Source organism: Lissotriton helveticus, chromosome 1_1, assembly GCF_964261635.1.
Source record: "Lissotriton helveticus chromosome 1_1, aLisHel1.1, whole genome shotgun sequence".
Classification (NCBI taxonomy): domain Eukaryota; kingdom Metazoa; phylum Chordata; class Amphibia; order Caudata; family Salamandridae; genus Lissotriton; species Lissotriton helveticus.
This window is the reverse complement of record NC_136057.1, coordinates 1,397,650,035-1,397,667,795: the sequence shown is the minus strand read 5'-3', so window position 1 is coordinate 1,397,667,795 and position 17,761 is coordinate 1,397,650,035. Positions and strand designations below refer to the sequence as shown.

The 17,761-nt window shown below is 43.8% G+C and overlaps 1 protein-coding gene across 1 annotated transcript in view; it reads right to left on the bottom strand.

The window, feature by feature from the left end:
- PRKCSH (PRKCSH beta subunit of glucosidase II) overlaps nucleotides 1-17,761 on the bottom strand; it is a 260,110-nt gene that overhangs the window by 200,563 nt on the left and 41,786 nt on the right. The window contains exon 7 of the mRNA XM_078684189.1: nucleotides 3,124-3,208. Coding sequence (XP_078540315.1) covers nucleotides 3,124-3,208 — 85 coding nt within the window. The remainder of the gene's footprint in view (nucleotides 1-3,123; nucleotides 3,209-17,761) is intronic.

Below are 17,761 nucleotides of genomic sequence, written 5' to 3'. Positions count from 1 at the left end.
GAGGAGCGGAGTTCACCGCCCAGACTTACTTCTGTGTGCCTGTCACTGGAAAACCATGCCTGCAAAAGGTCAGCTCTGACATATGGACTCTGAACTGATCATCAACTAGAAGGCAAGGGGGGGGGCTACTGGACTTGCACTCCAAAAAACAAAGTTCACTACTGAAATGACTGCCTAGAAATAGGGTCATGGACTAGTTATTACCAAATGGCCAAAATGAATGTTTTACAGACCAAAACAAAGGAGGGCTCTTTATTCCTTTAAAAGGTAATTTTTAGGGGGGTTTATATCAGGTGGACCAGGCACATCCCTGAAACATATTCATAAGTATCATCACAAATTTACGATCTGTCAAAATGCCCTTTAAAGTATATGCAGAATTAAAACTGGAGCAAATGTTTGAGTTATGGTCAGAGTGCATCTCTCGGTTGCCTACTCATCCCAGAATTTCCTTCACAAACTGATACAGGCCTCAATATTAGAAGCATTGTCATAGCCAATAGGTATTGCCTGTGGGACCTTATAAGTGTTTAGCCATGATGTTGTTGCACCAAGGACATTGTGCTGCATAACTAAATACTTAGAAGGTCCCAAAAGCGAGACCTATTGGCTATGCCAATGCTTGTATTGTTAGGCCACCTTCCCAGCCTGTCCTTTGTCTTCAAGAATGCTCTGCCTATTAGCTCCAATACCTTCAGGTCCAGTTAGAGTAATATAAAACTGCGCCAAAAAAGAGCCAATAGACAATTCTAGGCTATAACGATCCCCATACAGAAGATGCAAAACTCTTGTATTGGCTAAATATGCCTTTATAAATACATACTGTATTCAATTAATATTAAATCAGTAAAGCATTTTTTCAACCGAGAACATGTTTGCAACAGTTAAAGCCCAAACATCTGCAGTCCTTACGATAAAATGCAAACCATGCAACTGCGATAGAGTGTAATACAGAAACAATATCACCTTCAAATTTCAACAGATGCTGTCTAGAAACGTAATCAATGGCTAGTTGCATAATACTGCACCACACACTCTTGCCCCACCCCCTCCCCGCATGAACCAACATTGAGCAATCCTATGTCAAAAGAGGAGTGCACAACCTCCAAGACGGCCTCAATCACCCGTGGTGCAACTCAGAAAGCAACAGTGTGATCCTGGGCAAAGATATCTCGATGTGCCTCAGTTCCCTTTCTGCCAAATGGACTTATTTTAAGTTTTGGATTTGCTTTCTAGAAATGTAGCCTCGGTCAATGTGTACAAGGTATTTAAAGACCACACCCTTCGACCCGTCATGAAACGGCAATTAATGAGCCAAGGAAGAGATGCGCTCGCTTCAGAGATTTAGTGGTTGGTGTGCAGGCGGTGTAACCATGACACCAGGATTCTCAGCTACTTGACAGTAAAACGAGTGGTCCTGGGCACAGCATTAGATCTCACAGAGCTTCACTTGCTTCATCTACCAAACGTATTGGTGCTTCGAAAGAGTTTAAGGGTTAGTAAGCACTAAACTCAAATTGCAGATTTGGGAGTACATACCTCGGAAACTGTGGCAAGCTCGGCGCACAACAGGACGGGCACTCTCTTCAGCTTCACCAGCGGGTCCGTGTCCAGGTCCCCCTGGCTCTTGCCGATGCCCAGCGCAGGAAAGCCTCCAAGATGGCGTTCGGATGCTTCCCCACGGCGAAGAGGGCCTTTCTCACATGCTGACAGCCGGGCAGCAGCTGGGAGACTGGCGAGCTCCGAGCCCGTGCTGGGGCTCGGCCACTGGACCATAATAAGCTGGGGCGGAGGGCGAAGTCAGCACATATTTGCCGCCGGAGGTTAATTCGGCCAAGCGGGCAGAGGCGGTGAGCGCAGTGCTTTCCCGGCACGGTGACTTGTGCCCAGGGTATGCAGGCACCCAGGCACATTGACGCACGCAGGCTGTCAGCACAGCCCCTCGGCAGCGAGCGGGGGCTGGCAGGGGTATGTATAATCTCCTCATCCCAGAGCACCGAAAGGACCAGGGAAGGAGGATCACAGGATGTTGAGCCTGCAAGAAAGTGAAAGCAACTGCAAGACAGGCAAATGTAAACAAGCGCGCACGGCCATGCTAATTAGAAACAGATGGCCTCTGTGTGCCGAGGCTCGCTCCCGCAAGGTGGACGCCGCCACAGGCACAAGTGTTAGAAAAGTGCAGACCGATTCCAAAAGGTCATCTCCTAGAGCAGCGCATGTACGCTGCGCTAGGCTAGACCTAAAAATAAACTATGGTGCCGAGCACTAAAGAATTACTTTAGTGTTTTGGGAGACAAATGAGGACCGCAAGGTACACGGCACGTCTGTTTTTCAACATTTTCATGTGTTTAAGGAATTGTACATAACTGCTTTAATTCTCAGTAAAAAAAAAGTTCTGTTCTTTGCATGTTAACTTACTGGTTTGTAACACCATAACCGAAAGTTAGCTTTTTGAGTAAGGCAAGTGCTACTAAAAGGTATTACCTGCTCATTCAATTGCGGTGCAGCAGTATTGTGGCTCCAGGAGACTAGTGGCAAAGTACATCACATCTCACTCAACACCTACAATCATGTTAACTTTAACCCCAGCCCCACTACCCTATTAGTTAACCATAACCATTACACTAACTCCAATCTGTTTTGCAATTTTTAGCACTCACTCTTTACCATAACCCTTTACCTCAAAAAATGTTACCCCATCCTTTACCCTTAATACTAACCTTAACCTAATACCTTAAATATGGTCCCTAAAACACCTTTAGGATCAATGTTACTTTACTTAACTCAATGGTCACAAATATGTTTCAGACTTTGATATGTTCACTGCATTACCAAAGTACAACACCGTCACAGGGCAATAACTTTAAAAAACAAAACAATAAAAACACATGTCCCTTTTACAAATGTATTTCATGCATACAAAAGAACCCAAACACCCAAGAAGTCTTTGTACAAACACAGGCAAGCACAAACCCTAAACATGCATTTCTATGTGTGTCATAGAAGCATGGACCTGCTTGAAAGGCATCATTTGTCAACAACTCCTGGATTACCACAGATATCGTATCAAACGCCACATGGACAGAAAACAGGCAAGGTGTATGTGGAGGTGAATCAACTTACATTCCGTCCTCATCATCATCCAGTTCAGCGAATGCTTCAGTCTGCCGTGCTTTTTCTCGCGCTGCCCTCTGCACTTCCTTTAACTCTTGCAAGAGAAGACAAATAAAACTTGTTACTTGATGGTTAGCCAACTGCACCTCTAACTGGCTCCATCCATGCAAGGAAGGAAAAGACCTCAAATACTATAGGTTAGCTTTCAATTAGTTAAGCTAAAGTACAAGTGACGGTAAAAGCTTTCATTAAGTTTGCCACAAGGTGAAGAGAAGTGGATTTAAAGGAGGAAGTGGTGAGGGAAGAAATGTTTCAGTTTAAAGTTTCCAAATGCGTGCTTTTCTTGTTTACAGAGCTGTTTCCTTTTGATGGTGAAGAAAACGTCACTTATCCTCAGTAACAACCTTACTGGAGGATATTTATGGCGAGAGGTTGCAAACACGCTGTCTGGCATTACGGGGTGTGACGACCTCCTCACCATGAAGTGTGAAGTCTTGGGACTGTTTAGGTGAAAGAAAGCTGGGAATACAGCCAATCATTTTATAGACCTGGAACTCCTCTTAGTCCGTAGGCCCATTGCTATGCACAGGAAAGCCAATTTGTTACCTGGGCTGGGACACTGGTGCACAGTGAAAATTAAATTGGCCAGGGCAGAATCAGTGGCATTTCTGAGTGAGGAAACCAGAGAATTGCGCAAAACCCCCATAGCTGTGGATAGGAACAGTTTGTGAACTACAGGAGTGTCAGGCAGATCTCTCTGAACAGAGAGGGGTAATGCCCTAGTAGTCAGTGAGCAACACATTCTGATAAATTAGGGCCCACCAACCCACCAATATTTTGCACTTACATTATGCGGTAAGGGAGGCCCACCCAAGTTGAGATACTGAGGGGTACTGTCAAACTTCTGTATACGAGATACAATCTCTCAGTATGGGGTTGTGGGTGCATGGTACATAGACAAATGGGGAGGGAACAATTGTTTTATGCTACTCGGAAGTGTTATACTTGCGAACTGTCCTAACTTTCAGCTAATTATAATTAACTGTTATTACACTGAACCGATTACACCTGTAAGACTTATTATATATTGCAGTATATGTACAGGGATCATAGTGGGACCAACAATCATGAGCAAATTTGGAAGACCCAAACAATTGTATCATCACATTCATGTAAAGTTCTCATAAAACCCAATTAAAATTGTTTTAAAATTTCCTTTTAAAAGAATACTTAGTGGAGGATATTCTATTCGCCTGTAGATTCCTCACCTCCACAGGCACCAGACTGGTTTCAGAAACTTCTTGCACAGCTCTCAGATACCGGCAGAGGGTGCAAGCTCCATGTCAGTGCAGCAAGTAGCGTTACACTGACAGCACTAGAGCCATATATTATCCACCCAGGTTTCCTGAGTTGTTTTATTAGGTCTACCCTAGCGCAGCGTGCATGCGCAGCTCTAGGAGAGGGACTCTTGGAATCACTCCAGCTTTTCTGAAAACTTGTGCGTGTGTGTTTCGATTTTCCACACATTGTATTGGCCTTTGCGTGTGGCTTTCAAAAATTAAAGCACGCGATCGGCCAAAGGCAGGTGCATGTCCCACCTTTTCCAGTAAATGTTTCCTCCCACGGCATCCAGCTTGCGGGAGTGAGCAGAGGCGCGCAGGGTGCCATCTGTTTTGGATCATGTTACAGTCGCTTTCAGTTTCGCGGCCGCGCTTGTCTCAAATGCTTTTGTTCCCACCTTGCTGCAGGGTGTTCAGTGTTTGTACAGTGTGCGCTACCCTGATCCGCATGCCTTTGAAATGACTTTGGCAGTTCTTACTTGGTAATTATCGGTCACTTTCCCCCCAATCAGTGTTTTTCGCAGTGTGCAGCCTGGTGCTCAGTCTGTTTTTTGTGCACTCTGGAGTAGTGATCAGTCACTCCCGCTGCTTGTGCCGCGTGCATGAATGATTTGACACTCTCTTACTCCTCCTTCATGCAATCTGTAGTGCTCACCAGTCACTTGTGCTCAGTTTCCTTTGTTCAGTCTGCAGTAATAAGCGGTCAGTCTCACTCCCTTCCATTAACGGTCAATGTTACTCCATCCTTAATCACTCCGCAGTAATAACAATCCGTGTTCCCTGTTCTTCATCTGGTCTGCAGCCATGATAGGTCAGTCCCTGTCCATGCTCGGTAATGATGCTGCAGCTTTTTCTATCCTTGCCTATATTTCCCAATCAGCTTATATTACTCCTTTCCCTTATGCATAAAATCTCGAGTCTTCATCCTCTGAAATCACCTATCCTCCCCCTTCGCTCTCCCAGTGACTCATATTTTCTATCTCTTAATAAGCCCAAAGGTTCCCTGCTGGATCTTGAAACCACAGTGAAAGTTTTCGGTGGATACAAGGGGTCTATGCAAATCAGGACAGGACATTGCTTCTGAAAGGCTGTCGGGGCTGAGGCAGAGCAAGTCAGAGTTCGGGGTTTTCAGATTATTTTTAGATCTTGATATTCTTATTTTTTACAGTGTTTAATATGGTGCTTTGATTTTGTAACCCCCAGTGCTTTTCTGGAGCCGGTGGATTCCAGGACTCACCACAGCATTTAAATAACAACACTGGCACTTGTACAGCAAACTGGACCTACACATATTGGAATTCTTTTTATGAGCATAACTTAAGGGCATATTATTTTCTGGTACAATAGCGGAGACTAAGTGATTTGCCCAGGATCACAGGATGTTGGGCCAATGCCAAAACTCAAACTTTGTTCCCTAGCTCTGAAGTCGGCACCTTTCAGTGCTATGTTATAGCTTTTCCTTAATGGCATTTGCCTCTCCAAATCTGTTACTTTTTCTATAGTAGTGCTTAATTTGAGATGGTGGTTTCCGGAATTCACCACAGCACTTAATTATAAACACTGGCACTTATAGCATAAACTGGACCTAGCGTTTTTGGAGTGCTTTTTATAAGCATTACGCAAGGACATATTACTCTATGGAACAAACAGTTATTTCTATAAATACAACAGTATATGCCAATAGGGCATAAGAATTTCAGGTACAAACATGGAAATTAAGTGATTGCCCCAGGATCACAGGATGCGAATCCGACGCCAAGACTCAAACTTTGTTCTCCAGCTGTAAAGTCGGCATCTTTGCCTGTTACACAATAGCTTTCCCCAATGACATTTGCTTCTCCTAATCGGTTTCTTTTTTTTTTATAGTAGTACTAATTTGAGAGAGTGTTTTCCTGCACTCCCCACCGCATTTAATTGTCAACACCGGCGCTTACAGTGTAAACTGGACCTAAAGGTTTTAGAGTGCTTTCTATAAGCACCATTTAACCCCTTCAGTGCTGCGCGAATTTCGCTGCAGTGCTGAAGGGTTTAAAAGCGTATTGGCTCATGACGGAAATGTTCCGTCATCAGCACCGGAGCACCGACGCTGATGACGGAACCGTTCCGTCATGAGCATGGAAAGGGTTAAAGATATATTAAAACGCATTATAACATGCACAAGTAAAACTCATTTCTGATATTTTTTATTTATAAATGCGATGTTATTGTGCGCAATGTTTTACATGCTCTTTGGCTTTTATAACAAGCACAAGTAAAACGCATTTCTGATATAGCTTTTATTTATAGACTGCAAGGCTGTTGTTGTGCGTGCCGTTTAATATGCTTTTTGCATTTTGTAACCTACAGTGCTTAATTTGAGCTAGTGGTTTCTGGGACTCACCAAGGCACTTAATTATTAATACCGACGCTTATAGAGCAAACCTAACCTATGATACTTTAGTTGTATATAATGTTTTTTTGGGCTATATATAAGTTACCAGAAATGGTTATAACACTTTTTTATTATAACTTATAAACATGCAGCACTACATTCACAATACTATACAACACATTAAAAACTTTAACAAAGTGCAAAACACTTATAACGCCCCAAAGGCAAGACCTATTCGCTATGCCAATGCTAGTTATACTGTGCGTTTAGAGAAGAGGATAACAATAGAAAGGTCTACATGAATAGGTGCAGTGCAACACTGCAACACACTAATTCGGCATATTTATATGGTGAGTGAATTTCCTTCAGGAAGGGAAGTGTCGTAGGGTCTTTGAGGAATCTGTAGAGAGATTATCCACCATTAAGATAATTACAAAAGCCAAGACACTTTCTCATCTGATGAATACTTTTATCTGCAGATTTCTCACTTTTGAATATATTCCCAAGCAGTGCCCACCTTAGGAGGCTTGATGGAAAATTGAAACAAGGAAACCCTGCATTACTGAGCATCAAAGTAGCCACCTTTCCTCATCTCCACAATCAGACTATAGTGCTTTGCAAATGTGTGGAGGGAAGTCAACATTGTCGCTTTACAAAAGTCCACAGCCAGCATGGCTCTAGCCAATGCTGCTCTGGAAAACACTGCCCTGTTGGAATGAGCATGGATTCCCTCAGGAGCATCTTTCTTCTTCAGTGTATAGCAGACCATGCAAGCATAGTATAAGCCAGCAGGAAAGTGTTCTCTTAACACTGCGTTGTGCTTCTTGTTGCCTGTATACCTGACGTAGAGATGGTCATCAGACAAGATATCCTTCATTACATTGATGTAATAGTTTACTACAAGCGTGGGGTCCAGCCGTTCTTCCTCCTTAGTAGGGTGGGGCGCACAGGTAGAAAGTGGGCAAGGAGACGGATTGTCTCAGATAGAATAGAGAGACAACTTTAGGTAGAAAAGCCTCCTTACTTTGAAGTACAAGCTGGTCTAGGAAAAAGCACATGAAGGTGGACAAACACTGAAAGCCAGCAGTTCGCTAACACAACAAACTGAGATCACAGCAATTAAAAACAGAATAAGCTCAACTGGAAACTGTGCACTGGCTCCCATTAAGAATGTCAACACTAAATTCAGATCCCATTGTGGCATGATAAATTGAACTGGCACAAACAATTTAGTCAAAACACTTAAAAAATCTGGCACGCACTGGTAACAAGAACGCGGAAGGTTTGTCCAAAAGACATAAAAGGCTGTAAAGGCCACAGTACACCTTTGGCCGCCAACATTATTCATTTTAAGAGTTTTATATAGCGCAGGCTAGACTCCGAGGTATCAGAGCGCTTTACAAGAGGATTGCTGCTTTACAAGTTACATCAGTTTCAAGAGCATAGTAAGGTACAGTAAACAAAAACAATGTTGTGAGAATTCGTAGGCGGGAGGGGAGGAAGGAGCCATAGCAAGGAGACGTGGAGGAACTATGCCCAATGTTCGGCTGGGTAGGTGACGGTCGAGGGGGAAACCAGGGCCAATCTCCTCTACAGCTGTCTAGCAGCTCTACCGGGCATCAGCCATGATGCTCAGGTCTCAGCGTTCGGGAAAAACAGTATTGAATAGTTACATAGGCTACAGATGCATAGTCAAGTAGGGGAAGAACATGTCCCCACTAGAGGATAGAGGAAAAAGAAGGGGGGCTGGGGGAGGGGCGGGGGGACTGTATAAAACAAATCAGAGAAGGAGCTGGAGGCTGCCATTTAGGCTTCCGAGGAAACGAAGGCAGAGGCGGCCGCAATTTTAAGGTCAAGCACGTCATGTGCAGGCCTCTGTAGATCCCTGTGTAGGCGTTGATGCAGTAGTTGGTCTCGGCCATGATGAAGCCCTGCTTGTGGGAGACAGCAGACAGCTCGGACCACCTGGACGCCATTTAGCTGCCGAGACATGGGAGGTAAAAGCGGTGGGATTTCCTCTTTCTCTGGAAAAAAACAAAGCTGGGTTTAGCATGGAGGACCCCGGGTTCACCATTAGACTGTCGGGGTCCGCCTGACTGCGGGTGCCATTTTGGGGTCGAGCATCGTTCACAGGGCTCATTGAGGACACTACTGTGTTACGTCCAAGGTAAGGGACCTCCAACTATTCCTACAGTACTCTTCTTCTCAAAAGGGGTCTAGACCCCGCTCGGGGTGGAAGAGCTTGGGATGCAGAGTGAAGTGGGAGTGCACCACATCTCAACGGCTAGGGCGGAGCTTTCTCCTATTGCGCACCTGTGGCCGGTCACTGTCGGCGTCCCGTCCGTGTTGCTGTTAGTCACAGCGAAGAGTGGCTCTCAGATCAAGATGCAGGCAGAGGGTTGGGGGCGTTGTTTGCAGGGTAAGGCGGAGGTCGGCACTCATGGTGCAGTTCCTTCGGCCCCGGGCGCAACCTCTCCGCTCTACAGGCGCCATCTTAGCGTCTTCATATGCGGGGACAACACAGCTCATTTCTCTGCAATGCTAGATCGGAGATGGGCGATATAGATCTTCAGGTGATCTGCCAGCATTCAGGCTGCAGAATCGTTGTTCTGGATGCGAAAACAATTTGGCGGATGCCGCTTGGGAAGCTGGAAAGATGGTTCAGCACGGAGCATCTGCTCCGAGCAGCCATGATGGGCTGGCTCCTCCTCCGGGAACCTTGCTGCGCCAAGTACAACACAAATTGGAGGTTTTGAATTGGATGATAGCAATGGTAACTCTCAAGGGGTCAATGCATCTGCTTGCACACAAGGCCATAAACGTATTCCATCTCCAGGAGTAGGCAAACTTAGTTCAGCGACAATGAGCTGACAGTATCATGTAAACCACCTCTGCTGGAAGCTGATGGGACCTCCTACGGCGCTTCTCAAACTTCATGTATAAAGGAGTAATGTTTGGAGATTAGGAGAGAAGGTCCATTCTCAGCAGAAGACAAAAGTGAGCACACAGACATAGTTGCGGGTCATTTGTACACCACACCTGTCTCGGCCAGCCGAGAGCAATAAGAATAGCTTAGGCCCAGCCTTGGTAAATATTCGTACAAACCTGAGGGATCAAGGATATGGAAGAAAACACGTAGTGACGCAGAAACTTTCACTTTAACTGAAAAGCATCTACCGACTCATCCTGCTATGGGTGGTGAAGGGCATAGAACATTGGACAAAGGGCACTACTGCAAGTGTCAATCCTGCTCAGGTGTACCCCACAGGACAAAGTGATGAATCCCTTCTAGATGAAGGCATCATTCATGGTCGGCTACATGACACAAAATGGGGATGTCATTTATAATGTTGAGTAAACCCACCAAATCAGTGCTGCAACAGGAGCTTTGGAAGGTAGCCAACAAAGTCCAGAACCTCAGCACTTCCTGACACAGAAGGCAAGACCAGACTCCTCCCTTGCTTGCTGACGTACCATACTGCGGTTGTGTTATCCATCAAGATCTAGACGAGACTGGCGGTGTAGGCATAGGAGGAAGGTATTGACAGCCAGATGGATGTCCCTGAGGTCTAGCAAGGAGTCTGTGTTGTTGTTGCATGCTTGTTTCTGTGTATAGTCTAGTTGTGCTTATTAGCTCAGACGTTGGCTTGGTCATTAAAAATAATAATATCGGAGCAATTTTGTCAGAGGAAACCTTCATGATGACAATACCTCTGCATCAATGACCTAGGGAGGAAGCTACTGAATCGTAAGAGGCCATTCATATCAGTGAGACCTTTGACGAAGTGAATGAATATTGCGTGTTTTAACATAACACCTACACTCTACCTATTTTTGTGGTATAATCCCCTAGTCTATTTTTGGGGGGTTCATACAGTGTGTGACTACAAGGCTCCCTTCGTCATATTACTTCAGAGGTTTTACCAGAGTTAAGATTAAGATATGTGGTGGAATGTGACATATCCATCCATTCCTGGCTACCACTACTCACCTGTTCCCACCAGTTTGCAGTAGATGGCAGTGTATACCTACCAGGAGGGCCGCATGGTTTTTGACATACAGCTGGGATTTGGCATACAGCACGGAGCACTGTCAACTAGTTTTGCCAGTCCTGGTTTGTCTTGTAGGTCTTTCACTTTTATTCACCACAGGACAATACAATATGGGCTGAAGAAGCATTCTAGCGTGCAGCAGGAATGGAAAATGTGGTATCATGTGTATGCCTGCTGCATGTTCATTGTATTTATGCTAACAGCATAGGATAGTAGGAATCCCTTAAAGCTCTTGACCCCGAATGTGGCCAGAGGGTGAAACATGTTAGATGGGAAAGTAATAATCGCTCCTTTACATCCCTTTAGCTTTTTAACAATCTTGCTGCCTTATAATATAAATAATAAAAGGTAGTGCCTATGAGGAGGTGACCAGGATTTTTACTGTGCACTTTCTGAATCCCATTCCCCACCCTCCCAGCAAAAGTACTTCCTGTGAATACAAGAAGCCTGCTCCCATTAGAGGATTCTTTGGTGAACAATCATAACCAGTGATGAAGCTGGACACTAAGGGTGGGGTGTGCGGCCATTCCCTACAGTTTTTTCCAAATTGCTTGAATTTCTTGGTGATTTTTCACAATTAGTTTTGTCCTTTCCTTATCTCATGCCATACAGGGACTCAAGAGCCCCCTAAAATTAGAGTATTCCCCAGGCGATGACCCCATCTTTTGCATCTTGTTTGCTTTGTGCGACGTAGATTCCCTGGTGCGAGCCATGAAGAGCTTGGCGTCCTGCTCTCTGAAGGCCTGGGGGAGCATGCAGAGGCAGAGGACACACAATAATGTGTCGTACCTCAATCCGAAACACTACACACTTATTTTGTGACTGATGGACATTTTTGCCCATCACAGTAGTGGCAGGCCTAAATCCCCACTTCTTTAGTGGGGAAATTACCCTAACAGTGCCCCAAAATAATTTAGAGAACAAAATCTCTTCACATCAGAATTGAAAAGAATCTCAGCACCCATACAGAAAGGCAAGGCAACAACTGAACTAACATTAGGAGACCTATTGGCTATGCCAATGCTAGTTTGAAGGGGGCCTCGAAACGGGTCCCTATCGGGCTCCGTTTTGTGCCCTGGCACAGGCGGTCCGTTTTTTTCTGGACTGCATTGACACTGCTCACTTCTCACTAGTGTGTGCTGTCCACTCTGTTGGACTGGAAAGTATTTTCCTTCGACTCCTTCTAGTATTATGCTTAAGTTAGCATTTGCGGCACCATTTTGCTTTTAGCCGCCATCCTGTGTCATGATCGAAACTAAGTTCTGTTTCATCCTGCCTGCCTCAGCAGAAAGCAGCTTTAAAAAATTTCTTGTATTTCTTCATGGCTGAACCTTGTTGCCCTAATGAATTCATTATTGTACCATCGCATACCTTTCTTGTTCGATGGGCCTGTTCTCATACTTACAGTGGTGGGCACAGGCGGGTGGCCTTGAAGCTGAAATGGCATGTGCTCGATCCCAGGAGTGTAGCTAATCTTCTGTGCCTCCTTTGTTAACCTGCTCCAACTGGAAAATTCCAGTTATGGGCGGGTCTTGGAAATGTATAACCTCAAATGTCATATTGGCGGGGGTCAGTCCCTCAGCAGCTATCTGAGGAGGCTGGTCAGAATGGACTTCGCTCAAGCGCAATACTAATAAATAACTTGGTTTGTATTCTCTATTGTCTTACCAACTCCTCATTTGTGTGGAAGGCTGAGAGGTGGTCGTGAGCGACCCGGGTGGCCCTAATCGGGTCACTTCCTTCAACACTGCTCACTTCTCACTAGTAGAAAAGTTACAGCATGACGTCATGCAAGGTGAGCACTGTAGGGAAAGGGAAATCATTTAAAGAGAATCATTTTCTCTCTGGATTTCCCTTCTTTTTTTGAAACTCAGGAGCAGCAACATGGTCGTGGTTTAAACCAAGAGTTTAAGTGGAAGCTTTTTCAATATTATCTACAAGCCAGAATTGCTCCTTATTTCCTTATTTATCTTATGCAACTAACAACCAATGACAAAGCCAATAGACTTGACTTGTAGGTATGATGTTACTTGTTGTATAATTGTATCATTATATTTGGATGCAATGACAGAAACAGCAAAATACAAGCCGGGCGACAAACTAAGCTAAGCACAGGTTTTTAGCTTACGTGTTTCAAGACACCCCCTAATTACATTGGCCACGCCCCTTTATGAGACCCCCCCCCCAGTTTTTTCATCCCACTTGAAGTCCTACGTATGGGACTAACTCTCTCCGCTCCAACTGGCCTTTCAAAGCCACTGGCCTTGCCCGACGCATAGCTCCTTCCCAACCTTTCAGTAACACCATCCTCTGTGCAAGCACTGTGACTGACTCTGCCAATGCCCTACTGGCCTTTCAAAGATTCATGCCTCTGGCCTGACCCATGGCTAACCCCATACCATGTCGGAAACACCGGTCTTTGTAAAAGTCCTGTGACTATCATTTGCAATACAATAGGTCTTGCATTTAGGCGACTTTAAGCTTTTGGCATTGTAAATGACAATGCCTTTTATTTATGTTTTAAAAATGAAAACAAAAATAAAAGGCATTGTTATTTGCAATAACAAAAGCTTAAATTTGAGTAAATGCGAGACCTATTGCATTGCAAATGCTTATTTTCTAACATTTGGCTGTGCTTGTGTACAACATGGCTAAAAGAAATGGACAAAGCTATAGCTCTCCCATAGGCAAGACCTATTCTCTTTTCCAGTGCTTGTTACACTGTTATACTCATGTGGGCCACATGACATTCTAAACACAAGTAACATCATGTAACTCATGAAGGCCTTCCCAGATCTAACTCACGTCATCTCAGAAAGTATACAGTCTGAGATGCCTACTGACGAGACATTAGGACCTCAAGGAGTCAACATATGACACCTGGGGTACTGCAACAGTAGGAAATGCTGTACTGAGGCGAATAAACTCTCTATCCCTAAGGTATAAGGATCATCACAACTAGGCAGGAACTTTACCAGGAAATCCTGGCCACAAGTGGATAACACTAATAAATTATGGATATGAGCAGAATAGCTTATAGGTCATTTTGGGGACGGAGCTTAAATTACATTGAAAAGATTGCCAACTTACAAGTGAATATGGATTTCGCAAGTGGAGTGAATTATGTTGCGACATTGGACAGCATGAACAAGAAAGACTGCCAGGGAAAGGATGGTTGGGGGTGGACTTGTGCATCACTAGCGAAGTGATGTATTAGTACAACATAGGGTTTCTAAACACATCTCCCTCAAACCAGAATGGCCCTGTTCTAGCTAAAGAAAACCTGCCTCCCACTTAGAGGACAAGTGCCGAATATTAAGCTGCTATATAATGCAAATTTGAAAGAAACTAGTCTCAAGTGATGGTTTTCTTCACTTTCATGGTTCAAAGTCGAGTGGGAGGATACACTTCTCTTCTGTGCCATTCTTTTCAATCAGGGTGACATTAGATGCACCAGACAGAAAAAGATAATATATTTAACAAACATGAAGAACTTGTGGCACATATAGCCGCATAAGCAAACGTGGAAAAAACATGGTAGTGGGTTTGCGCAAAGTTGTTCTCATCTGATTACCACTGTTTCTCAGGCACTTTATTGGTAACAACACAGACAAGTTTACACCTGATATTTTTCTGTAAATCATACAGTCAGCTACACACACATTGTTGTAAGCACATCTGATTGTCATCACAAGAGGTACCCCCGATCAGGAGAGAATGTGGGTGTTAAAAAGAGAGTGAATGGATTTGCACACTCATACTAGATTTGAGGGCTGCTAAATTGAGCATTCGTGCAAAAATGGTTGGCAACAATCTTGACATTAGTCTTAGACTAATGTGGTATATCCGTGTAGTGAACAGAGAAGATGCCATCTTTAAAGCAAAAGCCAACTGAAAACAAATGAAGGGTGTGTAAGGGAGATGTGATTAAGAGGGCATTCTGCAAATGTATCATGTGGTAAGTAATATGAAATGAGTGACCAAGAGAGCTTAAGCAAGATAAAAAGTTCTCAAGAACGCAAGTGTTGTCAAATGTAATTAGGAATTGTTCATGATAGCTGGCGTTACTATTTCTTGAAAATATAGAAGTAGATGGAATGTATCAACTTTCGCTCTAAGCAATACATACATTACTGTGCGCGCCCTTAATCTTTTAAGAGCGAAATGGTGCATACTTTAAGTGCAAGACGCACTTAGATGCAGGGTTCCCACCATTGCCTTTTTAGTGTAATAGAATTAGAAAAAAATTGCCCTGCGAGACGAAAGCATCAGGAAGTAGATTTAGCTTTCATCCTTTAAATTATGCCCAAGCCTTTTGAGCGCAAGCACTCTGCTCGGCTGCTGAGGAGGGAGAGGGCTGTCTGCACCTTCGTGCCACGACGTCCAAGCACAGCATCTAAGCTGCCCCTAACTTAGTGTTTACTGGCAAGTAATAACGGCGCAGAGACCGGCTCTTGTCCATAGGCGGTTCCAATCTGATCGTGCAACATGAGTGTTGGGAATTACAAATATGCATGCTGCAGTATTTATAACCAATGTGTTGGTTTTAGAACTTGTTGCCGGCTTCTAATTATCACCTCTTCTCGAAGGATGAAAAGGAGGAGGTGATGATCCAACTCTTCTTTTTGCCTGGACATTAATGAACAGACAAATTGATGTTTAGTTACCCCAGGGTCCTATCCCAGATTCAGAGTGTGGAAAGATCCAGGATAATATTATCCCTAGTCCAGAGGGTAGAAAAATACATGTAAAAGATAATTACACTTAATAAAACATTGCATATTAGAAGTAGGAATGCCTGAGAAAAAAAACACGGACAACGATTCAGTTAAAACAAAATCATGCTGCTTTAGTTTGCCTTCAGCCTGATTCAGAACCAAAGACTGGGACGGCGAAAAGAGAAGGAGCAAAACAAAAATGAAGCACTGCAAAACAAGCGCGCACGGCGGTGGGGGTGGGGGGGAGGAGGAGGGGGGCCTGCGCGATTCACTTGCGGGAGTGATAATTGCTACCATATGGCGGTGCTCGCTCCCGCAAGTGAATCGCCACACGTGCACGCGTTGCCAAAGAAGGCAATGGAACGCGTGCATGTTTTTGGCTTTAAAGCCTTAGCCATTGCTAAAGGTCTTTTTGTCTATGCAGCGCATGCGCGCTGCGTAGGCGAGACCTTAAAAAAAGGAGGTACCGAAAATGTACTCCTGTGTTATTACAGCAGGAGGACTAAGGATGCAGTAAGACATCTTGCTAAATAACTTGTTCTGCATAGCTCAAATCCTTTGGCAGCCGAATGCTGTAAAGAACAAGACACCTGCCCACCTTACTAATTAATGCACTCTCAGTCTTTCAGATCTGCCAGGTACACAAATGCAAAGTTCCATAAGAAAGTTTAGAGCAAGGGCCTTTAATTATCGCTTTGAAAAGCTGGTCTGCAGAAACTTGAAAGTGGTAGACTAGGTGATTATGGAATGGGGCTCCGGAGTATACAGTTTGCTCTTTTGCACAAGTCATCTTATTTTCCAACAGAGCGCAGTTTTATGGCCAGCAAGGAGAGGAGGGGATGGCATACTGGCCTGCTTGAACTGAACGACTAAGACAATGAGTATTACTTGTGATTATTTTTATGCCCGAGCCTTTACTCTGATAGAGAAAGAAAAACACAGTTTTTAACTACTTCCTGAATGGTTGACCAATAAATACATGTTTAGAGGGAAGAAAATTCAAGTAATAAGTACCAAAACTAAGAATATCCCCTCCATCTAGGCTGCCTAAGAAAGGAAGGGATATTCAGAAAGTCAATCTGATTTGACTCGGAGTTGCAAGAAGAGGCCTGGCTGGAGTTTGTGCAGTACAGTCTTATTTTTTTTTAACACAGCAAAACCCTTTGTGTGACCCATGCCAACAAAAGTAACGAATTAGAAGAGATCAACTTTGGGCCACCAAATCCAGGGGCACCCTTAATATGCGGAGCAGCTTGATTCTGAGGAAACTGGGGCCTACACAAAAGACTCTTGATTATCGTGGTATAATTAACATAAGTTCAGCTTTGACTCAATAAGTGAGTCAATGCACAGTATCTTTTTTAGATGACGGATGGCAGAACAAACCGAAAAATCTGGCACAACTGACTGGAGTGGAATAAACAAACAGAAGGTGCTGCTCCATCTATGGACCCCCAGGAAGTTCTGAGATCATATTGAAGCTAAGAAATTGAACGAAAACAGACTTCGTGAAATCTCTATCTGGCCCGAGACCTCCACGACAAAGTGCTTTTTTATCATAGACACAATGTAGAGAATGTTAGGTTTCTGATAAAGTACTGGGAAAAGCAGGTAAACATCTTGTGATTCATACGAGATTTTGAAGCAACTTTTGGACAAAACAGAATGGGGTTGTAAAAATATTTTTTCATTCTCTATTGACACTTGAGTTGATAACGCTTGCTATTTACTTCAAGAGGTAATAACAAAAAGCTGCTTCCTAAATTACGAGGTTTATTAACGCTGGATGAGGTTTCAAATGTGGCTGGGGTCAAGAGGAAAAAAAATTGAAGAGAATTCTAGCAACTTCAAAGAAACACGATGTCAAGGCAGCCTGCGATTAGAAAGCTGCATCTATTCTCAGCCAAACGTAAGCCCATACCACAGTGCCAACATCAATTATTTTTTTTCTGCAATTGTCGAAAAAACCTGCATCGCAATTACAAAAATTATTCATTGTATGTGCACTTTTCTTTTAATAAAACAGGTTCTGTATAATGGCTGGTACATGTTTGTGTGTACAATATGTATGCACAAAATAAAGTAGACTATATATGATATAGGCACGGTGTCTTCTGTTGGTAACTGTACATAGAAAATAACTAATATAGGCGGAACATCATAAAA